Source organism: Cydia strobilella, chromosome 11 (assembly GCF_947568885.1).
Source record: "Cydia strobilella chromosome 11, ilCydStro3.1, whole genome shotgun sequence".
In the NCBI taxonomy this organism is placed as follows: Eukaryota; Metazoa; Arthropoda; class Insecta; order Lepidoptera; family Tortricidae; genus Cydia; species Cydia strobilella.
Genome location: NC_086051.1, coordinates 18,002,183 through 18,028,832, shown reverse-complemented (window position 1 = coordinate 18,028,832; position 26,650 = coordinate 18,002,183). Strand labels below are relative to the sequence as shown.

General features: G+C 38.2%; 3 protein-coding genes across 3 annotated transcripts in view; 1 reads left to right on the top strand and 2 right to left on the bottom strand.

Moving 5' to 3' along the window:
• The window catches only part of LOC134745658 (N-acetylneuraminate 9-O-acetyltransferase), a 31,648-nt gene extending 26,576 nt beyond the window's left edge, over positions 1-5,072 (bottom strand). The window contains exons 1-5 of the mRNA XM_063679781.1: positions 4,755-5,072; positions 4,537-4,633; positions 3,567-3,670; positions 1,644-1,797; positions 263-524 (exon numbers count right to left, since the gene is read on the bottom strand). Of these exons, the coding sequence (XP_063535851.1) occupies positions 263-524; positions 1,644-1,797; positions 3,567-3,670; positions 4,537-4,633; positions 4,755-4,887 (750 nt within the window). The 5' untranslated portion in view covers positions 4,888-5,072. The remainder of the gene's footprint in view (positions 1-262; positions 525-1,643; positions 1,798-3,566; positions 3,671-4,536; positions 4,634-4,754) is intronic.
• A 384-nt stretch (positions 5,073-5,456) lies between these two features.
• LOC134745645 (ubiquitin-conjugating enzyme E2 W) overlaps positions 5,457-26,650 on the top strand; it is a 30,493-nt gene continuing 9,299 nt past the window's right edge. Inside the window, exons 1-5 of the mRNA XM_063679766.1 lie at positions 5,457-5,528; positions 5,876-5,967; positions 10,950-11,052; positions 21,020-21,175; positions 22,700-22,775. Of these exons, the coding sequence (XP_063535836.1) occupies positions 5,505-5,528; positions 5,876-5,967; positions 10,950-11,052; positions 21,020-21,175; positions 22,700-22,775 (451 nt within the window). The 5' untranslated portion in view covers positions 5,457-5,504. The remainder of the gene's footprint in view (positions 5,529-5,875; positions 5,968-10,949; positions 11,053-21,019; positions 21,176-22,699; positions 22,776-26,650) is intronic.
• LOC134745571 (cilia- and flagella-associated protein 157-like) lies at positions 15,915-17,846 on the bottom strand. The gene has a single exon (XM_063679646.1). The coding sequence runs from the start codon at positions 17,780-17,782 to the stop codon at positions 15,917-15,919; it is 1,866 nt and encodes a 621-aa protein (XP_063535716.1). The 5' UTR covers positions 17,783-17,846; the 3' UTR covers positions 15,915-15,916.

Genomic DNA, 26,650 nt, shown 5'->3' with positions numbered 1-26,650 from the left:
AAACAAAAGCCATTATTTCATTTGTGCGAGCGCGTGGCCTTTGTGCCTGAGGCTCATACACAATTGGCCATGCGCGCAGGCACAAAGGCCACGCGCTCGCACAAAAGAAATAATGGCTTTTGTTTAACAGAATGCCATTGTTAGTACACTTAGTACAAGTAAGTGAACGAGCTCAGTAGAGATAGCGTTAACTATAATAGGGTCCCGATTTTACCCTTTGTGTACGGAACCCTAAAAATTGTAAAATGTGTGTAGCTCTTACCTCAATAGCAGCTTTGTTATACTCATCAATATCACTATTACTAATCTTCTTAAACTCATTCTTCAGCTTCGTACTATCAACCGACTCGATCAGCTTCCATAGGACTTTAGTATTCTTGTGTGCAAGCGAATCTATAGCTTGTACCAACAACGTAAGGTTCCTTTTGTATTCCTCTATGACGAGAGTTGTGGCGTTTCGAGTCAGGAGGAGTTGGAGGCCGGTGCCGGCCACTATTACTGAGGGGGGCTCGTCTTCGCGCTCCCTGGAAGGTGAAGTGGACTTTAATGTATATGTCAGAGGGTTCAAATTCAATTAAGAAGTGTAATTGGGAGTTAATCCATATTAATATTATAAATGCGAAAGTGTAAACCGCTGAACCGATTTAGTTGAAATTAGGTAAACAGATAGTTTGAGCCCCGGGGAAGGACATAGGATACTTTTTATCCCAGAACTCGCCCCTCAAAGGGGTAAAAAGGGGGGTTGAAATTTTTATGGGGAATCAATAACCCCTGAACCGATTTAGATGAAACTTGGTATGGGGATAGTTTGAGCTTTGGGGAAGGATATAGAATATTTTTTATTCCCGAAATCATTTATTAAGGGTGGAAATTTATAGAGTTGACCAATTTGGGGGTGAAAAAGAATGGATTTAAAAGCAGATTTGTTTAAAAATTACGGTACCCAAATTACTAATTCCACGCAGACGAAGTCGCGGGCAAAAGCTAGTGGTAAATATATGCAACATATTATGTGTTGACTATACCTACTTCCGTTTTTTCTTTTTTCTTATATGCATATGTTGTGAACCTTACGTCAAGGGAATTAGATTCAATATTGTACAGCACAAAATTTCGAGATTTTTCTCAAACTGCAAATTTTACATATTTCCTATATTTATCGGCATTATTTATTATTTTACAAGAGGCTTTGTATTAGTATTAGTGGCAAGGCATTGACAAGAGAAGTTTTATTTTAAGTAAAAAAAAATTATACCACGTCGGTGGCAATCAAGCATACGGCCCGCCTGATGGTAAGCAGTTACCGTAGCCTATGGACGCCTGCAACACCGGAGATATTACACGCGCGTTGCCGACCCTTTAAAAACCTGTACACTCCTTTTTTGAAGAACCCCATACTGTAGCCTCTCGGGAAAACCTCGGCAAGGAACTCATTCCACAGTTGAAGCGTACGCGGGAGGAAATTCCTCTTAAACCGCACAGTACGCGACCATTTAGGTGCTAGGGTGTGAGGATGAACACCCCGCCGATGGCGAGCGGTGCGGTGATAGAAAGCGGCCGTTGGCATCATGTCAAACAGTTCTTCAGAGCACAGCAAGTAATTCGATCAAATAGATAAATATAATGGTTTTTCTTCAACTAACCAAGCTCTAAACTGTTCAACCATAGTCCTCGATACGTCATGACTCCACACCAGACGTACGGACAGACGTAACTTCTCATCTGTGTAAGTATTGTTCGGGGTATGGTGCTCTAGTGAGTATGAGGGGTCTGGGTCCAGACGGGTTTTTAACACACCTGTAAAAAAACATGCTGTAAGTATTTTCAGGAATGATTTGCAAAAAAAAAAACCGGCCAAGTGCGAGTCGGACTCGCGCACGAAGGGTTCCGTACCATTACGCAAAAAAACGGCTAAAATTCACGTTTGTTGTATGGGAGCCCCAGTTAAATATTTATTTTATTCTGTTTTTAGTATTTGTTGTTGTATCGGCAACAGAAATACATCATCTGTGAAAATTTCAACTGTCTAGCTATCACGGTTCATGAGATACAGCCTGGTGACTAGAGTTGTGCCATTCCTGTTAACATTCCCCATTTTGTATGGGGAAATTTCTCGCTTGGTAACATTCCCCATACAAAATGGGGAATGTTACCGGGAACGGCACAACTCTACTGGTGACAGACGGACAGACAGACAGACGGACAGACGGACAGACGGACAGACAGACAGACAGACGGACAGATAGACAGCGGACTCTTAGTAATAGGGTCCCGTTTTTACCCTTTGGGTACGGAACTCTATAAATTATATCAAAAAAAAAAAACAATTTAGGCCCACAAATCTTTACATCTTTGCTAAGTAAAGCGTGATATCGTTTTTATGGTTCCGTACCCAAAGGGTAAAAACGGGACCCTATTACTAAGACTACGCTGTCCGTCTGTCCGTCCGTCTGTCTGTCTGTCACCAGGCTATATCTCATGAACCGTGATAGCTAGACAGTTGAAATTTACACAGATGATGTATTTCTGTTGCCGCTATAACAACAAATACTAAAAAGTACGGAACCCTCGGTGCGCGAGCCCGACTCGCACTTGGCCGGTTTTTTTATTAGTCTCCACCATGCAAAACACACAGTCAATTCAAATTTTATCTATAGCATTGAAGATTTCTATTTATGAATTCCTATTCATAACCTATTTACGCAATTGTTTGATAAGGTGATAAGGAGTTATCATAGCTCATAATAGTCATGATTCGTTATTACTGATAATCATTGACTAATATTTAACAGTAAACATGGTACACAGTCACATTGTGTGACCATGAACATTTTTTATTAAGTCAAAATACTGGGGCACTGACGGCAGCTACAGGATGCCTTTAACTTTTTAATTAATGACGATTAGCAATGCGAAGGTCAGTCGGAGGACTAGTACTAGAAAAGACACAATAGTATGAAAAAAACGGTGCAAGTCGGACTCCTACCATTACACAGAAAATGGCAATAAAATCACGTTTGTTGTATGGGAGCCCCACTTAAATATTTATTTTATTCTTTTTTTCGTATTTGTTGTTATAGCGGCAACAAAAATACATCATCTGTGAAAATTTCAAGTGTTAGCTAGCTCTAGCTATCACGGTTCATGAGATACAGCCTGGTGACAGACGGACGGACAGCAGAGTCTTAGTAATAGGGTCCCGTTTTTACCCTTTGGGTACGGAACCCTAAAAACTTACATTTACACATTATATGCCAATCATTTCTATTAAGTTTGAGGATGACAACACTGGAAGAAATTACAATTAAAGCATTAGGAATGTAGAAATATGGTGATGTATGAGATATAACTATTTTTTTTAACCTGGTTTGGGCTCTATGGCACTAGGGCCATTAGAGCGGTAGGACTGTGTGGGGGGATGGTAGCCTGGGGAAAATCCAGGACCCTTCCGCATCACACGAGACGGTTTTGCTACGCTGGAATACTCCTAGAGAGTTTTCGCTCCAGCGCAGATCGGTTGAGCAGTCTCAACCTGATCTGAGGATGTAAAGGGAAAACTAGATTACCTATGAAGTGTTCATACAGCTGTGCTATCCGGGAGTCTCCAATGAATGCAAAGCTGTTGTATTTCCCCCAAAAAGCCAAGTACCGGAGACATCTTCTTGCATCTCTGGAAACAAGATATTATTTATCTATTTTATATTTACACTAACTAAATGTTTATCAATATTTTCAATGCATGTCCTGGATGTCTAAGCTTGTAGTGTTTTTTTTTTACCACAGTACAAAAAAATACTTCAATAACCTTTCAACTGGCATACATCATTTTCGAGTTGAAGAAATTTTGATTTTATTTTAATTAATCAAATTCCAAATTTAAATGACTTTAATTGTCCGCGAGGCGGTTCCTGCCACTTCAAGGGTTGAAGGATAATATTTACATGTTAAATATTGTTCTAATAACATCTGCTTAGACACTAAGCTTTATTATATTTCATGGATAAATTTGTTATTTTCCATTACATAAGTTTTATAAACCAGTTCTGGATTGTTATTTACCTACAATAAATGTTTGTAACCAAGATTAAAGTCACCAACAGTGAAACCAACGTACGACTTTGTGCCGGTTGCAGTCGAGACTGCGGGACCTTGGGCTGTGGAGGCTAGGGACTTTGTGAGGGATTTGGGTCGGCGGCTGAGGGACAGGGGGTGCGACCCTCGGTCCGGATCGTACCTGGTCCAACAGATCTCGTTGGCCATTCAGCGCGGTAACGCTGCCAGCGTAATGGGGACATTTGAGCCAGGTGCGATTCGTGACGGTTATTTTATTTAAACAAAAAAAAAAAAGTGACGAAGCCTGTTGCGGATATCATCATTGGTATTTTTGGGACGAAGCATGTTGCTGATTTGCATTTGTACCTGACGAAGCCTGCGTTGCGGATTTTTTACATGTAACTAAATATTATTCTTTTTTAAGATTTTCTTTATAAATAAATATTAATGTTAAGATTAAAGTAGTATAACTATATTATTTACATTTTTGAGTAGCGATGTAGCATGCAACCATAAGGCTGCCATTCATGGTCTCCTTTATATCGGCCTGAGGATAACAACCAGGTGCACGAGTCCGGCCCTGTAGTAAAAAATAATATGTCATCAGTTCACTGAGTACATTTTTATTTAACTCCCAAGGGTCTAGATCGCCGTGATAGTATAAGTTTTTTAGCCTGAATGTAAAATTTTAGGGGCCATACCATATCGTAAATGCAGAATGCCGTGGTAGCCGATAAACCCTAAAACTAACACAAACGCCAACAGCTTCGCATTGCTCACGTTCAGTTGATCAATGAACCATTCAGCAGAAGACTTCTTTGAATGATAAACCATCACGGTTTCTTTTATTTTCAAATACACTCAAAACTTGTTGCGAGCCGACAAGCATAGATTTATTGCGCGACTATAATGTCTGTAGATAGATCAAAGCTTCACACAACAATTATCACACAAGTCGCTATTAATTTCACTGAAAAAAGTTATACATTTCATTGTAATATTATTATAGTTTATATTCAAAGAAGATGGAAATTGGAAAATACTCAAAAACCTAAAACAAATATCAATGTCAATGTTTGTTTTTTTTTTTTACGATTTTGACGTTTAAAAGGATGCGCGGTGCACCGGTGCAACGCGCATCCTTTTAAAAGATAAAATCGAAAAATAGGTTTCACACCATCCAACTGATCAAATCCCGACTAAGATTTAGAAAAGGCTGGTGTTGAAAACAAATGGTAGAGAGACTAGTAGGGAAAAAAAACTATAAGCATTACGTTTAAAACAAATTTGGTAGACGAAATGGCTATTTGATGGCTATCAGAAAATACAGTTTATCGGTTAAAAGGGCAGCACTAATTGAGTTGCCAATGTAGAAAATACAATGTTGAATGGTTGAATGTTCAAAAGTTTTTTTTTATGTGGTAACATCATACGTCTAAATTGGAATACAAATGGCGGCTATGTCCCCGTCTGAGGTTTGTAAAAATAATTAAATTATTACCATCTGCGACAATATCACGTATTTATTTTAGGTCAAAAAGTTTTCTCTCCTGCCCCTGGAACTGGTGCCAAGGAATTTTTACAGTGCCTAAATATTTTGTGTTTATTGTTGCAACGCTGTTATGACAGTTTTCTTCAGATGATTTTTTATGACAATTTATTTTGTTGTGTTGACCACATAACTAAACATTATTATTCAAAAACTAACGAAAACACTTGTAGATATAACTTGTGTGTTTTTCTTTAATGTAGTGATGTACTCGCTGCGTCACATTATGCATAACACCCCGTAACTTACACATAACTTTTATGTTTCTTTTAGCGGAGATTACAAAAAGAACTAATGTCCCTGATGAGGGAGCCTCCACCGGGAGTCACCGTGGACGGAGATCAGGCCAGCCAAAATCTAACACTGTAAGTTTGCCATAATTTATTGACCCTTGTTATGTCAACTATTCTAATTGGATATTTTAATTTGGTGCATCGGATAACAGCATACTAAATTAGAACATGGATATCAATAATTAAACTCAACTTTATTTAAATAATTTAGTATAGAGGTTGCACTAGCTAGTATGGTATGTTATAGTTTGACACAAACAAGACAAATGGGGCATTTTCTATGAAAAGGGACCTTATGGTCGATGGCGGTTACGCGGCACAGCGTCGCGCGGCATTGTATTTATATCGGAGCATAGTTTATAATGGCGTAAGCGCCATCGACAATAAGGTCCCTTTTTATAGGAAATACCCCATATATTTCATTATTTACGGGTGTGTCGTACATTTGACGTTAAGTGATTATATGTATATGCATGAAAATTATCTATTTTAGGTAGCATTTGTCACTCAATAGCTACTTAGGGCCAGGGTTAAACCTGGAATTACCATGGTTACCAGTACAATTTGACACTGGGTTAAACCGGTTGGTTAACCTTGGGTTAGTGGGAAGGTGCAAGTGGCACTTAATGATAGTATTGAAGGCTAAATATGCCATTACAAGGAAATAATTGATTAGATTGACGAAGGGCCACTTGCACCAATCCACTAACCCAGGGTTACACTGTTAAACCGTTAATCCAGTGTCAAATTGTATTGCTAACTCCAGGTTTTACCAGTTACCCGGGGTCAGCGGGATGGTGCAAGTGGTGCTAACAGTTATTACACGCACTATAATTAAAATCACTATAAAATATCTAATATCAAATATAAAAGGTCTTCTTCTCTTCTTCTTGTCCTTTTCTCATTATTTGGGGTCGGCTCTCCTAGTTATATTTCGCCATCTCGATCCTGGATCATCTCAGGTGGAATTTGGGCTTCTTCCATATCCCTATTCACTTTTGCCAGCTATGTCAGTCGGGGTCTTTCTCATCGCGATTGTGTGGGGAACATATCCAGCACTTTGCGTGTCATGTGTTCGGTTCTCGGTGCGGTCTAAGCATATTTTATCAAAGCAACAGTGTATTGTGCTTAATTAATGAATGAAGCAAATAGAACTTCTTTTTATGTGATTACATTTCTAATTAGCTTATTTCACAAACCTCTTAACTTTATTTATCTTAACCTTGTAAGGCCCACCATATAAGATTTCCCTATTTTTAATTTGAACCTTGTTGTATAGAAGATTAGGGTGACTTTCGTTTGTTTTAGAAAACAATGAAACAAAAGAATGGCTACTTAATTCAGTTAGTGTAAGGTTCAAATTAGATTGAAACAGAGTGTACATTGTAATGCACATTGGGCCTTACGAGGTTAACTATATTTATAGAAGGAGTAAAGGACATTGCAATTTTAGCTGATATGATAAACCTTTTTGTTATGACAACCAAAAGAAAAATATGGTGACATGTATGTTCTATACAGAGTGATTGAATTACAACTGTGGATAGCAGTGAGATACAAGATTTCTTCATAGTAGTGATGGATGGATTTCTGTCCACTTTGCTAATTTTTACATTATTTTGTCTGAATCACATAATTCTGGTTCAATGACTGTAGTAGTCCACTTATTCCCAGTTCCACTCAATTCATTTCAAGCTCACTTGGTACAAATGAATGAGATCTACTCTTATCTGCATAAATGAGCTTGTTTACGTATTGCCATTAAGTGACAGGTGAATGGCCTAATTATTTAGCATGTCTGCAAAGTTAACTTAAACCCTAGTTTTAATGGGTAGGGTAGGGTAGGAAACAGTGGCTCGGAAAAAAATAGCCGGGTACAGTGGCTCACTCAACCTAATTCCAACATGATAGAGGGGATATTGGGGCAACTCAGCCACTGTTCGAGCTGAGCCACTGTTTCCTACCCTACCCTACTTTTATTATTGTGTGACATAGTAATATCAATTGATCTACTTCCCACCGTTTTCAGTTTAGTCTTTGCAAAATCAATTAAAGTTCAGTTTCGGCCGAAACAAGAGCAAAGCCGAACCTTCGGTTTCGGAAAAAAATCCGATTTCTATTGGACACAATTAAACTTTTTGCCCTTATGCTCCTACGCGATATTACGTTGGTATATTATTCGTCGTTGGCGTACGTGTCGCCATTAATTTTAGATTAAGCCAGGTCCCCACAGAAAACCAGCGCCACGGTTTGCCGCGGCACTATGCTGAGTTGGGATCCTTTTTGGCGTCTAGATGTTTTTTGTCTGCATGCTTTTCTTTTTTATGTACTATGTTGTGGCGTCAAATAAATGTATTTTCTTTCTTTCTTCTTTATTCTTCTTTTTTGCAAAATGGGTCCATTCTCATAATAGGGACTATAGGGTATTTGACTACTAGTCTAATCAGTTTCTTTTTTTCGAGCTGTCAAAACGATTTTGCTACTATGGAATTTATATGAAACACTAGCATGTGACGTCACAATCAAATTACCTACTCTTTATAGTTTTATACGGGTTTTAAAATAGAAATTGTGGCTAAAAATAACTGCTGTCTACGTTTTTCTACTAATCTTCTGGTGCTTTATTTCTTGCATGGTGTAAAATAACTTATTTTCAGTACAGTCAAATACCCAATTACTATGATAGCAAATGTAGGTACCTAAAGTCGAAAGAGATCACCAGAATATGGGATACAGAATTATCCACTTTATTATCGTATAATAACCCAAATAATAGGTTACACAATAATTAAGCATCATAAGACAACGAGTACAACGAACCTACCTACAAAATTATAATGAAAAAACTCATTTAACATATGAGATCATCAGAATATGCGACTCGGAATTACCCACTTTTATTATGTATAATAACCAAAATAATAGATAAAGATAAGTTACATAATGATTAAAGCATCATAAGACAACAAGAACAACAACTCGCTATAGCTTTTGCTTTACGGTTTAGCTCTTTATTCGTCTTTATGTGCGGTAACGATTAAAAGGTATCTTTAAAGACTTTAAATTCTTACGAATTTCGTAAAGCTTGCTTCACACTTACAGTGCGTAACTTGCGCGAAGCCGCCGGCCATAAGCGTGGAGATGATGCGCAAAATATTTGCGTCTTTTATCTCGATATCTGTCGGTTTTTTTATCCGCGAGCGGAAACTCCCTAAGATACTATCCGTCTAAGCTAACTTTGCATCGAATTGGACAGAACAAAGTGAGGAAACGTTTAGTTTTGACATTGACATTAATTATGACATTGCCATCACACTTTATGCGACTCGCGAGATTCGTCTACGGTTTGTGCACTTAGTCTGATCTAGGCATAAGGATAAATACTTAGGTAAAATATAAGTATCATCAAAGATAGATATAACTCCGTAATAGATGGATACAGTCATACACTCTAAGGAAAAAACGTGCCTCGAAAATCAAGAAAATTTGATTCTCGATCAGATGGCACCTTTGGCCTACTCTCGGATGGCGTTAAAGGTTTCGTTTGTTATTTAACAATTTAACGCATATCAGTAAAAGAACATGGGTCAAAATCATATAAAAATAATTAATGCAAATAAAAAAAACATTATCATAATCATAATCATTTTATTCATAAAACCAATTTACATGTCGAAAACTTATAATTACAATACAGTTAAAATATAATTTATCCATATATAAATACATTTTATCGTATTTTTACAAATCTTTATTTTTAGTTTTAAAGTGTGTCGATAGATGGCAATTAATTTTCTGTGGTTACAAAATTTACTATGTCAGTACCGCTCTATCCTATTATATCCTCTTTGGTATCATTAAAACACATTTCCAAAACACCTGAGGACCTAACGCGAACCATTTCTTTCGTTCATTCGTCTATTTGCTTCACTATCGCTCGAATGGGCAAGAGTACAGATTTCAGAAGTGATACGCACATAACAAAATTTCTATAATCGCATTATGCGCTACTCAATAAAACCGAGTTCACATATTCGACAGTACCTTGTTTAAACAGATGCAAATTATTGCTATTGTATTGTAAACGCGACGCTGTAGGTGACTTAATTTAAGATATGTAAAATACCTACGAGTATAACAGTACGTGCAAATATACCGTCTACAATCTATGAATAGAATTCTTGATGCAATCCTGATTATGTCAGTTGTATGATACGTTTATATATTTATGACTTACAATGGATTGCAAAATCTGCCATTTTCAATCAAAAGGGTACTTATTGTCGGTTGTCAATAAGGCGCTATTTCCATATAGTTTTAATTCTAAATCAATCTTATTGACGAGCGACAATGTGGTACCTTTTGGTTGAAAATGGCACAAATAATGGTTATACCATCGTCCATCGTCTACATTGTTAAGGTGCCGTTGGTTCAGGGAGCGGAGTTTTTGAAAAAACGTGCCGCTTCTTTTTTTGATCACAATACGGTTGCCAAAAATTTTATTAGAAATCTTAAGGTTTTTTCTACTGAATTCATCGATTCGAATCCTGATTTTTAGGTTTCCGTACCCAAAGGACCGGATAGGACAAAAACGGGACCCTATTACTAAGACTCCGCTGTTTGTCCGTCTGTCACCAGGCTGTATCTCATGAACCGTGCTAGCTAGACAGTTGAAATTTTCACAGATGATGTATTTCTGTTGCCGCTATAACAACAAATACTAAAAACAGAATAATATAAATATTTAACTGGGGCTCCCATACAACTAACGTGATTTTCTTGCGTAATGGTACGGAACCCTTCGTGCGCGAGTCCGACTCGCACTTGGCCGGTTTTTTATTGATGTAATATGCCGTAAAGTAGGTCGTATTGAAACTATGTAGTTTGGTTTCCTAACGTTGTTATCCTTCACTGTTTGTTATTAATAACATACATGTTTGATATAATTGTAGCATGCATTTAAGTATGTTTTATTGCAAATAAAGTGATTGATTGATCAAATGATACCTATTCGTCGCCGGCCGCATTAAATGAGTGTGTTGTGTTGTTCGCAGGTGGACAGTACACATGGAAGGCGTCCCCGGCACCCTGTACGAGGGCGAGAACTTCGTCCTCCAGTTCAAATTCACCAACAAGTACCCTTTCGACTCCCCGGAGGTGAGTTCCTTGACTGTGCTTTTTAGGGTTCCGTACCCAAAGGGTAAAAACGGGACCCTATTTCTAGGCTGTATCTCATGAACCGTGATAGCTAGACAGTTGCAATTTTCAGATGATGTATTTCTGTTGCCGCTATAACAACAAAAATAATAAAAATTAAATTTGTACGGTGGGCGAGTCCGACTAGCACTTGTCCGGTTCTATTTGAGTGTATTGTTCGATTTCAATTCATTTAGCGGTCTGTCTCTGCTAGCGGGTGCTCATGAAACTTAATAAGTAAACAGAAAATATTGCATATGTTACACAAAATCCACAAACTTATCTTAATCGAATTTAAACTATTGTGAGACATATTAACTTAACTAACTGAGCGGTTTCACTCACGTATTTTCAGTCACTCGCGCGAGTCGCGCGACATGTTTCGGGTCTCCATTTTCAAGCACTAACAGTGCCTAAGTAAAAAGACGAGCCTTTACCCGTACCATGAGTCACTGACAGTGTCATAACTGACATATACTCTAACGTCTACGTAATTTACTTTCTATACATCTCGCTCGCACTAATATGTCAGTACGAGCGAGATGCATAGAAAGTAAGTTACTTTTACGCTAGCGTTTACGTCAGTGTCGAACTGATGGTAGCCGTACTGACTGAGCGAATGAGTGACTAAAAATACGTGAGTGAAACAGCTAAGTTGGTTAATCAAACTCATCTTTGTGATATTGATATCGCTTGTTGTAGAAACATTTAGGTGAGCTTGTTACAAGAGCTATTACAAATTCGCGATAATGATAAGATTACCGAACTGGGTTATTAATAAACCGTTATCGTTACCATAATATTTACCAACGTATTTTAACTAAGCTCGGTCACCTAGAAAGGATGAGAGGATCGTGGTACCAAATTGCATCTAAATCGGTCTAGCGATTTAATCGTGAAGAGGTAACATACAGACAGACAGTTATTTTCGCATTCATAATACATATTAGTAGGGATTATTGATATGTAATGCTGTGATTCACAAGTCTCAAATAGCTATAATACGTGTGTCCCCATATGTCATTTTGGACACTGGTTTGTGTTGACGAGAAAAGAGAAATAATTTTTTTTTGAGCATAAAAATAGAGAGAAGGTTCGGTTCCACTAAAACGTCCGTCATACAATTTTATTTTATGGAGTTTCATAGTTTACTGCTGATTGCCGTTCATCTGTCTGTCAAATGTGGTTGGTGGATCCTCTTACCGCCAAGAGCCTATAAATAGGCCATCCAATATGTCAGTCGGGTTGGCCTAAAGCAAAGGGGGTGCAAAAAAAAAGGCTTAGAATTTTTTAGTAGGTAGGTACAATAACCTGTCTGTTTGATCGCGATCATCGTGGTCAACCTAACACACTCCTCCTCGCTTCGCTCGTCGTCGCACCTATCTTGTCTCTGTTGCTTAAATTTACTGTTCCAAATGATTGATTTTAATTTGATAATTTGTCAAGTAGTGGCTTCAACTTGTGGGTCAAATATCTCGGCCATTTTTGATTTTAGAGAAAAGTTTTTCCTACAAAACATGCTTATTTTAGCGTATTCTCTACGATAAAACAATAAAAAATAGGTGTCATAATAACATCACTCCGATGAAAATTGAAAGTGTCGGCACCCCCTTTGCTTTAGTCCAACCGTCAGTCGTCTTTCTAATATAGTAGCCATGGCTCCTGAAGGGGCCCACTGACTATCAGTCCGCCGGACGATATCGGCCTGTCAGTTGTTTGGAACTGTCAAATTTTTGTTTTAAAGGTAACCACTGACTATCAGTTCGCCGGACGATATCGGCCTGTCATTTGTTCGGAACTGTCAAATTTTTGTTCTAAGTGACAGGCCGATATCGTCCGGCGGACTGATAGTCAGTGGGCCCCTTAATAGTCCTAATCTGGTCAAAATTTGTGCGATGCATAATATAAAACGTCAGAGTAATATACCTTCAGTTGGCTATTGTAACTTAAACCGTTTCTATAAAAAAATAGAAAAATGTATATTTGTGGAAGTGAAGTGAGCTATATCGTACTCATAAGTTTGTATCAACCGAACACCATGGACTTCCGGTTCGAACGCCATCTTGATAGTAGCCTCGTGATTAATTCCTTTGTTTTTTGCTCATTAATATTGTTTAAAGTGTAATATCGATAGCTTTATTATACAATAATCTAATGTGGTAGTGTGCAGTGAATGGAGAATTAATCTCAAAGCGTGTTTAACCACCATTTTGGAGTCAACAGCCGGTAGTCCACGTGTTTCTCGTGAAATCCAGCTATCGGTTTTACTACAACAAACACCGAACAGCGTCGTGCTCTAAGAGCATTTATTTTGTTCCTACCCTTTTACGTGACATTGGCTACGGGCAACACCGCCCTCAAGTCCATCAAGAAAAGAAAGAAAGAACCGAACACCTATTTCGTGTGAATGTGAATACCTACTACAAGTTTTTATAGCCCAATAATAAATGTTTATAACTCGTATCCAATACTTACATTGACATTGAATGGGTACACGTGATATGCGGATTTACCTGTTTGGTTTCGCGTTATCACTAGAATAAAATTGGTTTTTCACTTCTCATTCTCGTAAATTTCGACTTTAAGTCGTGCGTAGACGACATAAATTTCCTTATTATGTTCTAGAGCATAAAGTAAAATCGTCTATTACGACCCTTATTGACATAGCAATAAAGTCCAAAATCTGCCATACAAACTGCCAGCTCTGCCGGGCCGGGGCACGCCCGACCGGCGTGCCCTGCGCCCCCGACACAACCGAGTACTTACTTTAGTTTTGAATAAATACGGTAAAAAAAAATAGCCACAACCGAACACAGAACCTCCTCCTTCTATGAAATTGAAGTCGGTTAATAACCTAAAATATTGGATATTTTTGTATATTTTACTCACACTCGAAGTGAAAAGCAGAGTGTATAACTCAGGCATAAATGTCCATTTTTATCCTCGACTATATTGGTCCTCGCTGGGCTCGAACCAATAAACTGCCTCGGATAAAAAGGGATCGCTTTATGCCCTTGTTGTACAATCTACTATTGGTTGCGTATAGGTGATCTTTCTTTGGGCTATTTATCAGTCAACGCCGAAAGTTACTAAGTAACTATTCAGGCAACATACACAAAAGATCTGGACAAGGCTATTAATTACCACGTTACGTTACACCCATACGACACGTTTACCTTCGCAAAAAGAGGGTGGGTACCTTGTCACAGTATCATTCAATATGAAAGTCGGTAGGGACCTAATACCTACTATTGTCACTGTGACTGTGACAAGGTACGAAATGATACTGAAATAAATAAACAAATAACATCTGGGTGCCTGTCTAATAATGGCGTAGCTCGTAAACGGATTTACCGATTTGAGTGCGATATTTGCGTAAAAATTACTGCTTACAAATTTAAAAATTCATTACATCCAAATACTTAGTTCATAAGTTGATGCTGGCTGTGGAAACAAAAACGGTAAAAACGTATATAAAAGTTGAAAATTTATACAAGTTAAAGGGTGACTGACGAAAGTTTCCTAAAAATAGTTCTTATGCCAAATCTTAGGAACAAATTCTAAGCGGACCATGGACTCCTAGCTCCTGTAGAAAGCAACAGCAACTACATTTTCTAAATTAAAAAAATGCTTATATTATATCCAAAAGTTAGGTTTGTTGAAGTAAATGATCTTCTTAGTCCAAACCCGAAGCCATATTCGCACACATACAGTATAATGACTTACATAACATATTACGTACGGCTCGAGCGGTAAATATAGCTTCATATGGATGTGTCCGTTGCGTTGCGTGGTCTAACAATTAGCAACATAATACTAGTAATATCGACGTGCGAAGGTCTATCAGGCTGTAATTGTTCTTCCGTATTTGTTATATAATTTTCTTATTATTAGATGAACTAGAAAACTAGGAAAAATATAATTTTGTGTTGGAGTTGCAGGCGTACATAAGCTACGGAGACTGCTTAACATCATGCGGGCCGTATGCTTGTTTGCCACCGACGTAGTATTTAAAAAAAAACCGTCGCATAAACAATTTTAGCCCTATCCGAAATAACTATATTTATAGATTTAAGCACTTTATTTTCTTGAAATATCAATATGGATATCCAGAAGTATTTATGACCAAGGAGTATTACAAAAAATGTCGTCATTTTAGGGAGTGAATCGTTATATGTTATATTGAGTGACGTTAATGACGTTATATGGACTTTAGATACACTAAATATGTTTATAATTAGTAAACTTCCATATGATCTAGGAATCCCTAAACCCTACTAAAAAAAGCTATATTTGTAAATGTCAAATAACATAGTAAGGATTTGTCTCGCTTAAATCAGGAAGTTTGAGAAACAAGGACCAGCCCAGTCCTGAGGCTAAGGTTACCCTGTATAATGGCAGTCTTAATTTTTAACCGAGCGAACAAAGTGTCTCCGTTTCTCCTTGGTCTTAAATACTTCTGGATATCCAGTATTCAGCTATCTACTCTATGGTTGCATTTCTCAACCGATATTTTTTCGACTCGGGAAAATTTTCAAAATGGCGGAGTCATGGGGTTCGCGAGGTTTACATCTCGTCACTAGTTTACAAAGAAAATAATCGTAAAACATAAATACTGCTCGTAAAAGTATTTATTGCATATTCAGTTGACAGTAACCGCTTCATGATTTACCTAAAGAGCCTGTTAGTGTGTTTTATATGACCTACATAAATTTAAATAGCATTTTATAAGTAGGTACTTGCATAGACTGCTAAATTATGATACTAGCAGTCAATGGCTTCCTTCCTTTTGGGTTTTGTGTAAGACTTTATAAAAACTTGCAGTCTATTCTTCCTGATGTTCTTCAAGTATCACTTTAGTATCATCTGTCTCATTAACTTCCTCGCCCTCTGTGATTTCTTCACCCACAATTTCTCCATTCACTATATCTGCCGTCTCTTTCGTCTCCGCTTCACTTATTGCTTCCCCTTCACCGCGTTCTACAAGCTCCTGTGTTTCTTCATGTACGCTTTCTATTTCAAATAATTTTGAAGGTCTTCTTTGAGCAAACAAATCTTTTAATATCGCCCTTTGCACCTCCAGTTTGCTCTGTTCCAATTGCTTATCCATATCATTCATGTCATCTTCGTCTGATTCTTGGTTGCTATCACTCGTATTAGATTTAGTCGAAGAAACGAAAGACTGGAAACTTTCTTTAGCTGGGCGTTGAGACTCAGTGGACACTGGTATTATGTGCATGCTTGGTATTGTCTTGATACTGCCCAAATCTGATGGTGAAGATGATTCTGAAGAGCATTTGAAAGATTCCTGTGACTCTCCAGATGCCATTATGCTGGGAGCTATAGACAATGTAGATTTTTGAGATTTTGTTTTTGGTATGAAGCCGAGATCGCCTTTTTCGTAGACTTTCTCGAATGAAACTAAGGTTTCTATAGACTCGGCGCGAAGTGTATCACGGTACTGTGATACAATTTTGAGCAGACGTAACAACAATGTCTCTCGATCCACGGTCTCTCTATTTGCGTCTTTGGTAGCCCATTCGTCTAGTCTAAGAGCTGATTGGATGCTTATTACAGCTTCTCTCAATATCATTTTAATTTTTTTGTTTTCTTTGCTAATTTTTGATGCGTATAAATTAGATTTACTTTGTTCGTTCAATTTCCCGTGCAAGTTTTGTTCTAATATTCTAACTTTTAATATTAAGTTCTCATTTTCTTTTGTCAACTGTTGTATTTTTGCTTTTAGTTGATCGATATTGTCGTTTTGTACTGCCATTAGCGCTTTGTCTTCCTTTACATTTTGAGTGATTGTAGTGAGTTGATCGATTACTTTGAGCTGTGCGATACTCCTCTTAATGGCCAAGTCTCTCTCTTCCTCCGCAAGTTCTTTTGCAAGTTTGGCTGCGTCCTCTCTTTTTTTATACTTTTCATTTTGACTAACTAATTTAGATTGACTTGCCAATATTTTTTCCAACTCGTTATTAATAGCAATGTTCTCTCTTATAACCCTGTGCGTTGTCGCCGCGATTCTCAGCCCCGTGTTATCTTGAAAATCTTGTGCTAGTTGCATAAGACGATTCTCCATTTCTTTCTTTAATTTATCCTTTCCAATCACAAATTTCTTTTCAATCTCATATATCTTCCTTTTATACGTCATTTCTTGTTCTTTCAGCTGGCGTTCCTGTTTCTCAAACTTCGCCATCAAAATATCTCTACTGATTCTGAATTCTTCCATCGTATTAAGTTTAGTAGTCAACAGTTTACATTCTGAAGTTAGCTGCTCTTTCATAACCTTAAAATTCTTCTCCATCTCAGCGACATTCTTTTTGTGTTCAGCTGTTTCAACGAGTCCAGCTTCTTCTAAGGTTTTAACCTGTTCTTTTAACTCATTTATTTCCCCATTTTTATTGTTTAGAACTTTCTTCAAGTACGCAATAATGTCAGCCCTATCTTCGTCTAATTTGTCGTAGTCCTTCTTTATTTCCTCATTCCTCAGTTCAAGCTCTTCCACTGTTGTCCTGAGTCTCGCTACTTTCCTGTTGGCTTCAGCTAACTGGAGCTCAAGGAATGTCCTCTCAACTTCAGTAAACATGGGACCTTTAGCTTCTTCAGGCTTATCGCCTTCCTTTCCTTTTTCACCTTTATCGCCTTTCGTTTTCAAAATATTTCCTTTGCCTTTTTTCGGTGGCATACTTAATTTTTTATAATAGTAAAGGTTTACAAATAATATTTGTCTCAAGTGTGTTGTGACAGCATCCGCGAATATGTAAATGTTAGACGGCCGCGGTCGCTTAGTTACGCCTGTAAATTAATAATATTTACCAGACCGGTTTCGTATTTGCCTATTTTAGTAACATAATGCTTATTAAATAAAACTATGAAAACGGTTTATATCGCGTATATTGAATTTACAATACGACGTTTAATAAATTCAATATACGCGTTATAATCCGTTTTTATAGTTTTATTTCATGAGTAACTATCGCGGTAACCGAAGACAATATTATAATGCTTATTAATTAGAGACGATTGCGGATGTGTGAAATAAGGTTGACAACTCTCAAAGGTTTGCATAGATGACGCCATCATAGCTTACCCCTTTTTCTATAAGATTTGCCTTAAAGGGCTGTCATCCAGGGCATAAAATTCCATAAAAAAAATGATACAATTCTAGGGATTGACAGAGCAAGCTGTGCTGGCGCCATCTGCTAAACACTTCGACCGCCTAACCCCATTAGTTGAATGTACGGGTCTTACATCACTTAATCAATGTAGGAAAAAACTTAAGATGGGCCTTTTTTCTATGTAGTTATTGATAAAGAGCTACTTTAGAAGATTTATCACGTTCGAGTCATGGTCAAATTGTAAAAGAAATAGAAACGTGAGACAAAAGGTCATTTCTTTAGTGCTATTCTAGCTGCTGAATACTAATATACCGTCCTCGTAGTTTACGAAAATTTTCCACATGGGCAAAATTGAAATCCAATGGTTTCGCTTGTAAATTTCTGACATGTTCTCGATATTTGAAAACCGAAATGAAACCCTTAACAACATCAGGCTTTCTTTCCGGAAAAACTGACAGATCACAGCGGAAATTCACACGCGCAACGACGTTATGATCATCATTTCTAGAAATTTAATTTTTTTCGGACTTTCCCAGCATAGAATTTTGTACCACTGAAAAACGTTGTTAGGTTGCCCAAGCACTTTTTAGACCTTCGGCCAGTCTAACTAGGGGTCATCCATTAATTACATCACACGTTTAAGGGAGGGGGTCAAGAAAATGTGACATGTTGTGACAAGGGGGAGGGAAGAGTCAAAAAGTTTGTGAGTCTAGGGAATGCAAACCGGTTTTTAATTGTATGAAAAATCTGGTTAATAACCGGTTATTAGGAGAATTTTCACACAAATAAAAACCGGTTTGCATTCCCTATTTGTGACGTCACATTAACGTATTTAAATCATTTTATTCGCTGTACAGTTAAATAATAAGTTTTTGGAACGATAATAGTTTTTAATCGTTTAATTTTCTGTAATAATCTGTTTTGTGTTATAGAATACTAATATTTCTTTTGTCAAAAATATTATGATATAATATTAATAATACTTAATTCGATTTGCCGATTTCATTGAAAAAATGTGACATCACACCAGGGGGGGGAGGGGTTTGCCAAGTGTGACAAGGAGGGGGGAGGGGTCAAAAAACCTCGTAATTCGTGTGACGTAATTAATGGATGACCCCTAGAATGCCTTGGAAGTTTTATTTACAAAGAGACTTCGTTTATGTACTTAATACCTAGTATGTCTGCTTAACTACTTGTTATCATAAATGCACGTGGAATTAGTAAATAAATATTGACTAAACTACCATAGGCTTTACTAGTATTATTTACTTATGTATTTACTTCCTTGTGTTCGACCCAACGCCAAAACCAAACAGATTTTTTCAATGTTGATAAAGGCAGTAGGTCTCGAGAGTTTGTACATTATTTATCTACATTACCTTACTTCTATTGAAACGTTTAAGTTGTTTTAATAACAGAAAAAAACCGGCCAAGTGCGAGTCGGACTCGCGCACGAAGGGTTCTGTACCATTACGCAAAAAACGGCAAAAAACCACGTTTGTTATATGGGAGCCCCACTTAAATATTTATTTTATTGTGTTTTTAGTATTTGTTATAGCGGCAACAGAAATACATCATCTGTGAAAATTTCTACTGTCTAGCTATCACGGTTCATGAGATACAGCCTGGTGACAGACAGACGGACAGCGGAGTCTTAGTAATAGGGTCCCGTTTTTACCCTTTGGGTACGGAACCCTATTATATTTTTAGTATTTGTTGTTATAGAACAAATACTAAAAAGTACGGAACCCTCGGTGGGCGAGTCCGACTCGCAATTGGCCGGTTTTTAATATTGTAAATGCCAAAGTAACTGTTTATCTGTCACCTCTTCACGCTTAAAAACTCAACCGATTTAAGAGGCCGGTGTCGATTTTAGTCGCAAAAATGTAAAATTGATAGATTTAGTCGGTGAAATTGTACACCTTTTGTTACCTAATTGAAATAACAAGTACTGGTTTTTATTAGCACGTCTTCTTATCTTGCCTTTTATCAGATATTTTTTTTGAAAACAGACACCAAATTAGTAATAATTTTTTTTTCTGATGGACGTTTAGGTAAACGCGCGTAAAGCACTAATTTTGTCGCTCTTATTTGTAAATTTCGTAAAGTTTGAACTGCTAAAAATGGTACATTTGTATTACACATATTCTGTACTTGAACTTTATCAGATTACATTTTTGTTATATGACTTAAGTTCGTAGAAATGAAAGTTAAACGAATTCAATTTTCTTCAGAAATTACTTCAAAACAAGTGACAATTTCTCTGAAAATCGACTTTATTTCAACGTAATTTTGATACTTAAACAATCTACAACATTTGCTAAAACTATTATTGTACATCAATTTGTATAATAACGATAATTTTTTGATGAATTTTTATAAACTGCCCATTCTCTTCATATATTACCGGTGACGCACGCTCGCGACCTCATTATTAAAAGGCAAGATGAGAAGACGTGCTAATAGAAACCAATACTTGTTATTTAGATATTACGTAACAAAACGTGTATAATTTCAGCGACTAAATCTATCAATTTTACATTTTTGCTCCAAAATCGACACCGGCCTCTTAAATGAAATTTGGTATTAAGATAATTCAAGACCCGGGGAAGGACATAGGATAGTTTTTATTAATCATCATCAATATCATCATCATGCCACGTCCACGTAGACGAAGTTGCGGGCAGAACCTATTAGTCGTACATAAACTGCGAAAAACCCCATTGGTACGAGCTGGGGTTTGAACCCACGACCTTTAACATAATGTATTGATTAATCAACAGTATGTTTTTATCTTTTTGCAGGTCACATTCATAGGCAACAACATCCCCATACATCCGCACGTTTACTCCAACGGGCACATTTGCCTGTCCATTTTAACGGACGACTGGTCGCCGGCGCTATCCGTACAATCAGTCTGTCTGTCTATCGTATCTATGCTATCGAGCTGCAAGGAGAAGGTAATAAATGTTCGTTATAACGAGCAACCGCCGGCGCTAACTGCGCAGTCAGTCTGTCTGTCCATCGTATCTATGCTATCGAGCTTCAAGGAGAAGGTAATAAATGTTCGTTATAACGAACAATGTCCATTTTAACGGACGACAGGTCGCCGGCGCTAACCGTGCAGTTAGTCTGTCTGTCCATCGTATCTATGCTATCGAGCTGCAAGGAGAAGGTAATAAATGTTCGTTATAACGAACAATGTCCATTTTAACGGACAACTGGTCGCCGGCGCTATCCGTGCAGTAGTCGGTATGTCTGTCCATCGTCTCCATGCTATCGAGCTGCAAGGAGAATAACCTTCTTCTTCTTCCTTTTGTTATAACGAACACACCTTTTTTTTTACCGGACACAATAACATCCAAAACTTACAAAAAAATCCGTGCTGATCACAGATATACCTTACCAGGATTTGAACCCAAATCAACTGCTTTAACCTTTTGGACGCCAACGACCGATATATACGTACCGTATGTTCAACGCCAAAGACCGATTGATCGGCCATAGACCACAGAGCAACATAGACCTACATGCAATACCTACCGTAGGTTCAACGCCAAAGACCGATTGATCGGCCATAGACCACAGAGCAACATAGACCTACATGCATAAGCATAAAGTTCAATTTAGTTTTGACACTTCGGTGACGTGGCGTCTGGATGACAGCTTTTGTGTTTGACACGGCGTCGAAAAGGTTAAACCAATGCCCCGTCTATATCGTCGGTCAAGCAAAACTTGTCAGTAAATAAGAACAAAAGAAACTATACTCAACCTTTTCTTTTGGGTGCTAGTACTAGTGTAAGACAAAGATAGTATGATTCGCTCTGTCTATGTTTGAAATAAAATCCTTTGACAAACTTTAATAAACCAAAGAACGAAAAATAACGTAATATAATACCGGTATTTTTTGTATGAAGAAAAAACCGGTTCCGAGCCTTGGTTGACAGAACAAGATCGTTTTTTTTTTTTTTTTTTTTTTCAATGTGCCGATTTGGTTAGTATAGGTTAAGGTTAGCTTAAGGCCGTTCCATCGGTTTGCCGCTGTCTCTGTCACATTTCGCAAGAAAGAACGGGAAAGATCATGCGCGCCAAGTGTCAATTTTAATCGAATTTTGTCGATTTTAATTTATTTTAAAAACGTTACCCTACAATATCGAAATTCGAAAGCTATGAAATTACTATTTAAGTTAAGATTGTTTTTTCTTCTTTTTTTGTTTATAGTATCACATAATAAATAACCGAGTAAAGTTGGATTAAAAGTCCGAGTTAGAGGTTACTTTGGGAATTAATTGTATCGAGCGAAGTGTCATAATTCGTGTATCGGAAGCTATGATATTAAAGATAATATAGTCAAGAACTACATATATTTTTTCCACTTCTACGAATATCAACGCCTCTTAGAAAAACAGGATCATATAAGGAGATTTTTCGCCTTCTGGCTCAGGGAACCGCCTTAAGGGCTAACTTATTTTTTCTATTTTCAGAAACGGCCACCAGACAACTCGTTTTACGTCAAAACCTGCAGCAAAAATCCTAAGAAAACAAAATGGTGGTATCACGGTAAGTTCACGTTTATCATTTCAGTACCTACTTAATAATTATAAGTCTCCTGTGGAATTTTATCTCGCCTTAAATGCTTTGTTATGATATTTGTTGTTTTTAACACAAGCCCCTACTTAAGATAAAATTAAAAATAATAAAAATCGGGTAAAAACGGGACCCTATTACTAAGACTGCTCTGTCTGTCAGCAGGCTGTATCTCATGAAACATGATAGCTAGACAGTTGAAATTTTCACAGATGATGTATTTCTGTTGTCGCTATAACAACAAATACTAAAAAGTACGGAACCCTCGGTGGGCGAGTCCGACTCGCACTTGTCTGGTTTTTTTTACTGCGTAATATAATGTACTTGCAGGGGTTCCCAATCTGCGCCGCGGTGATAAAGAGGGGCGCCGTGAGGCAATCCTCCTCACCATGTCCTGTCTATTTGAAATAGCGTATAATAGCTAGGTTAGGGCGCCGAGATTAAATTTTAAACTTTCACTGAAAAAGATTTGGAACCCCTGACTTAGGGCATTATTTATCTAGATCTGAGCCGATGATACTATTAGTAGTATAAGTTGGGAATTAAGAGTCCCCGGCAAGCTCGGTTTTCCATACAAACTTAGTTCCGCTCTCATTTTAACCTTTTGACCGCCAAAGACGGTAAATCACGTCGTCGACATTTTGTGCCACTCACGCCGCCGACGTCATTTGCCGTCCAAACTTAATTTATCAAAGACTCTTTAATAAATAACTATATTTCTTTGTTTGTATTTGCATTATTTTATTTTGCCCTTCTACTTTATTGTATAACTTTATTACAATTCAACTATGAATAGAAGGTTAAAAAAAAACAACATTATGTTATAATACGACTTACCCAGTAAATAGCATAGCTAGCCACGCCAAAAACGGCACTTGACGTCGCCTAGTGATGTGACCGAGTCATGGAGGAATAATATTATTATATGAAAGTAACAATCTCCTAATAGAAATCGTTTCGCGCAGTTCCGACAAACACGCTAGCGCCATCAATAATAGATCTTAATCCCATACATTTTGTAATAGGAGTTGTTTTTGCTAAAATAACTGCTATTTGTGCTGTTACGGTACTTGTTTTCGTGCTTAATTTAAACAACTTGGTTTGAAAGACGGTACTGACCTTTTGTGATAATGTAACCCCTTATGCATTTATTTTATTGTAACGATACTGCAGTTTGCTAATTAGTAGGTAATAATAATCGACAACGGGTTTGCACATCTCTGAGTAACGCGCGCTTATCAGTGTTCCGTGCGCCCATGACGGCACTTCACGTCCGATGCCTGACGTCACCACCAAGTAGTGATGTGGCATTATTGAGAGATTTGAGTGGAAGTTACAAGTACATTTTGATATTTAAATACGTTATTTAAAGGTTTTTAGTAGAGCTAAAAGCCAGAATTATCTATTATTATTATTGTTGGGGTTTTGTGGGCCTGTGAGTGTCACGTCGACCAAGCAGTGATCTATTGTGACGGCCCTTTAAAGTTCGTTACTAATGCCCGTTGAGTCCAGAAAATTCCAGATTCTTTGGGCCGTAATGTTCTGTACCTCATAGGGTTGCAGTATGTGCCGCCCTAAGTGGATACTTCTTTTTGACATTAGTGGTCCACAGGAACAGAGAATGTGCATTGCAGTCTCCTCTGATTCCTGGCAGAACCTGCATGTCGCATCCTGTTTCTTCCCAATTCGGAACATGTGTTTGTTCAACTTACAGTGTCCAGTCAATATTCTAGTCACTGCGCAGGTTTTATATCTTTTGAGCCTTAGAAGCTCCTTAGCAGTTTTGCCGTTGAACCCTTTGATTAGAGCTTTCGAGTGTTCTTGTCCTTTGACGAACTTCCACCGATCGATTGCTCTCGTTTTTTCTATGTTGCTGAGCAGAGAGTATGCATCCCGTTTTGTGATTCCACAGAACGGTTCTGGGCCGACCAGGGGTGTGTCTGCGCCCTTTCTAGCAAGTTCGTCCGCTTCTTCGTTTCCGTTAATGTCGGAGTGCCCTGGTACCCATCTAAGTATGACTTTGTTGGAGTCAGCCAGTGCATTTAGGTTTGTTTTACAGTTCTGGACTAGTTTTGAGTTTGACTCGAGGGAATCTAGTGCCAGCAGAGCAGCTTGGCTGTCTGAGTTGATGTAGATATGATGGTGTCTTAGGTTTCTATCCAGGTTAAGCTCCGCACATTTGTTGATGGCGAAGACTTCTGCCTGGAAGATTGATGCCTGTGTGCCCATGCTGACGCTAGCTCTGAGCTTAGGTCTCTCACCATAGATCCCACATCCTACATCATTGCCTTTCTTGGAACCATCCGTGTACCAAATATGGCTTCCCTCTTCGAAGTACATTTGGTCGTTGGTCCATTTGTCTCTAGGAGGGATTTCTACTGTGTACAGTTTGGTAAAATGACATTCGGTGTGCGTGTCATCAGTGGGCATGCTAAGGGTTCTATTTGCAAAAACCCAGGCCTTTAGTTTGGTTAATGCTTGAGAGCGCCATTTTGGCCTGTTTAGCGTGCATATTCTGTAGACGCACTGCTTGGCCTCCTTTTGCACGTGCAGGTGGAGTGGTATAATGTCCAGCAGTGCGTCTAGGGCCGCTCCCGGTGTCGAGGAGAAGGCGCCTGTTGCGGTTAAACAAGCCGTGCGTTGCAGGCTGTTTAGAGTATCTATCGCCGTCTTTTGGCTGGTTTTGTTACACCAGACTGCGGAGGCATAGGTGATAATGGGCCTCACTACCGCTGTGTACAACCACATAGCAATTTGGGGTCTTATGCCCCATCTTGCTCCTGCCATTCGACAGCATGACCACATGGCCATTTTTGCTTTTTGTATAATATTTCTCAAGTGAGGGTTCCAAGTTAACTTTTGGTCGAAAGTGACCCCTAGATACTTGACCTCTTCTGAGAACGGTATTGTTTGTCCATTAAGTCTTGGTTGTGTAAGCTTTTCCAGCTTTCGTTTCCTTGTGAATGGTACTATTACAGTCTTGCTCGGATTAATGGACAAGTCATTTTCTCTACACCATTTGAATATAGTGTTTAGAGCTCCTTGCATTAGGTTGGAAATCGTGTGGAGGCAAGGGCCTTTGACAATGACTACCAGGTCGTCGGCATATCCCTGTGTGTCATAGTCATGGCCTGACATAATTGCAAGAAGTTGGTCCACTGCTAGGGTCCATAATAGTGGGGATAGAACGCCTCCTTGTGGACATCCTTTTGTGGTATAAAATTCATGCTCTATGGTATTGAGGGTCAGAGTGGCTACTCTGTTCGAGAGCATGCTATGTACCCATCTGGTGGTGGTTTCGTCTACTCCCTTTGAATTCATACCATTGAGTATGGTCTCTGTGGGCGTATTGTCGAAAGCACCCTCGACATCAAGGAACGCACATAGAGCGGTTTGCTTTTCCTCTAGGGTTTTCTGCACCTTGTCAACCAGGTCGAGTAGGGCAGTCTCCGTAGATTTCCCCTTTTGGTAAGCATGTTGGTTTACACTTAGTGGTCTATCCACCAGGTATTTCGCTCTAATGTGTTGATCAATGATTCTTTCCATCGTTTTGAGTAGGAACGATGTTAGACTAATAGGTCTGAAGGATTTAGGTTGTGAATAGTCCTTTTTCCCTGCTTTTGGTATGAAGCGTACCTTGACCCTAGTCCATTCATCTGGTATAATTCCCCATGCAAAACTTGCTCGGAATATTCTGGCCAGATGCGGGAGGAGGAGTTCCTGTCCTTGCTGTAAAAGCGCCGGAAATACTCCATCTTCTCCTGCCGATTTAAATGGTTTAAATTTATCCAATGCCCATCTAATTTTGTTTGGTCTGAAAATGTTAGTTGCCAAATTCCAGTCGATAT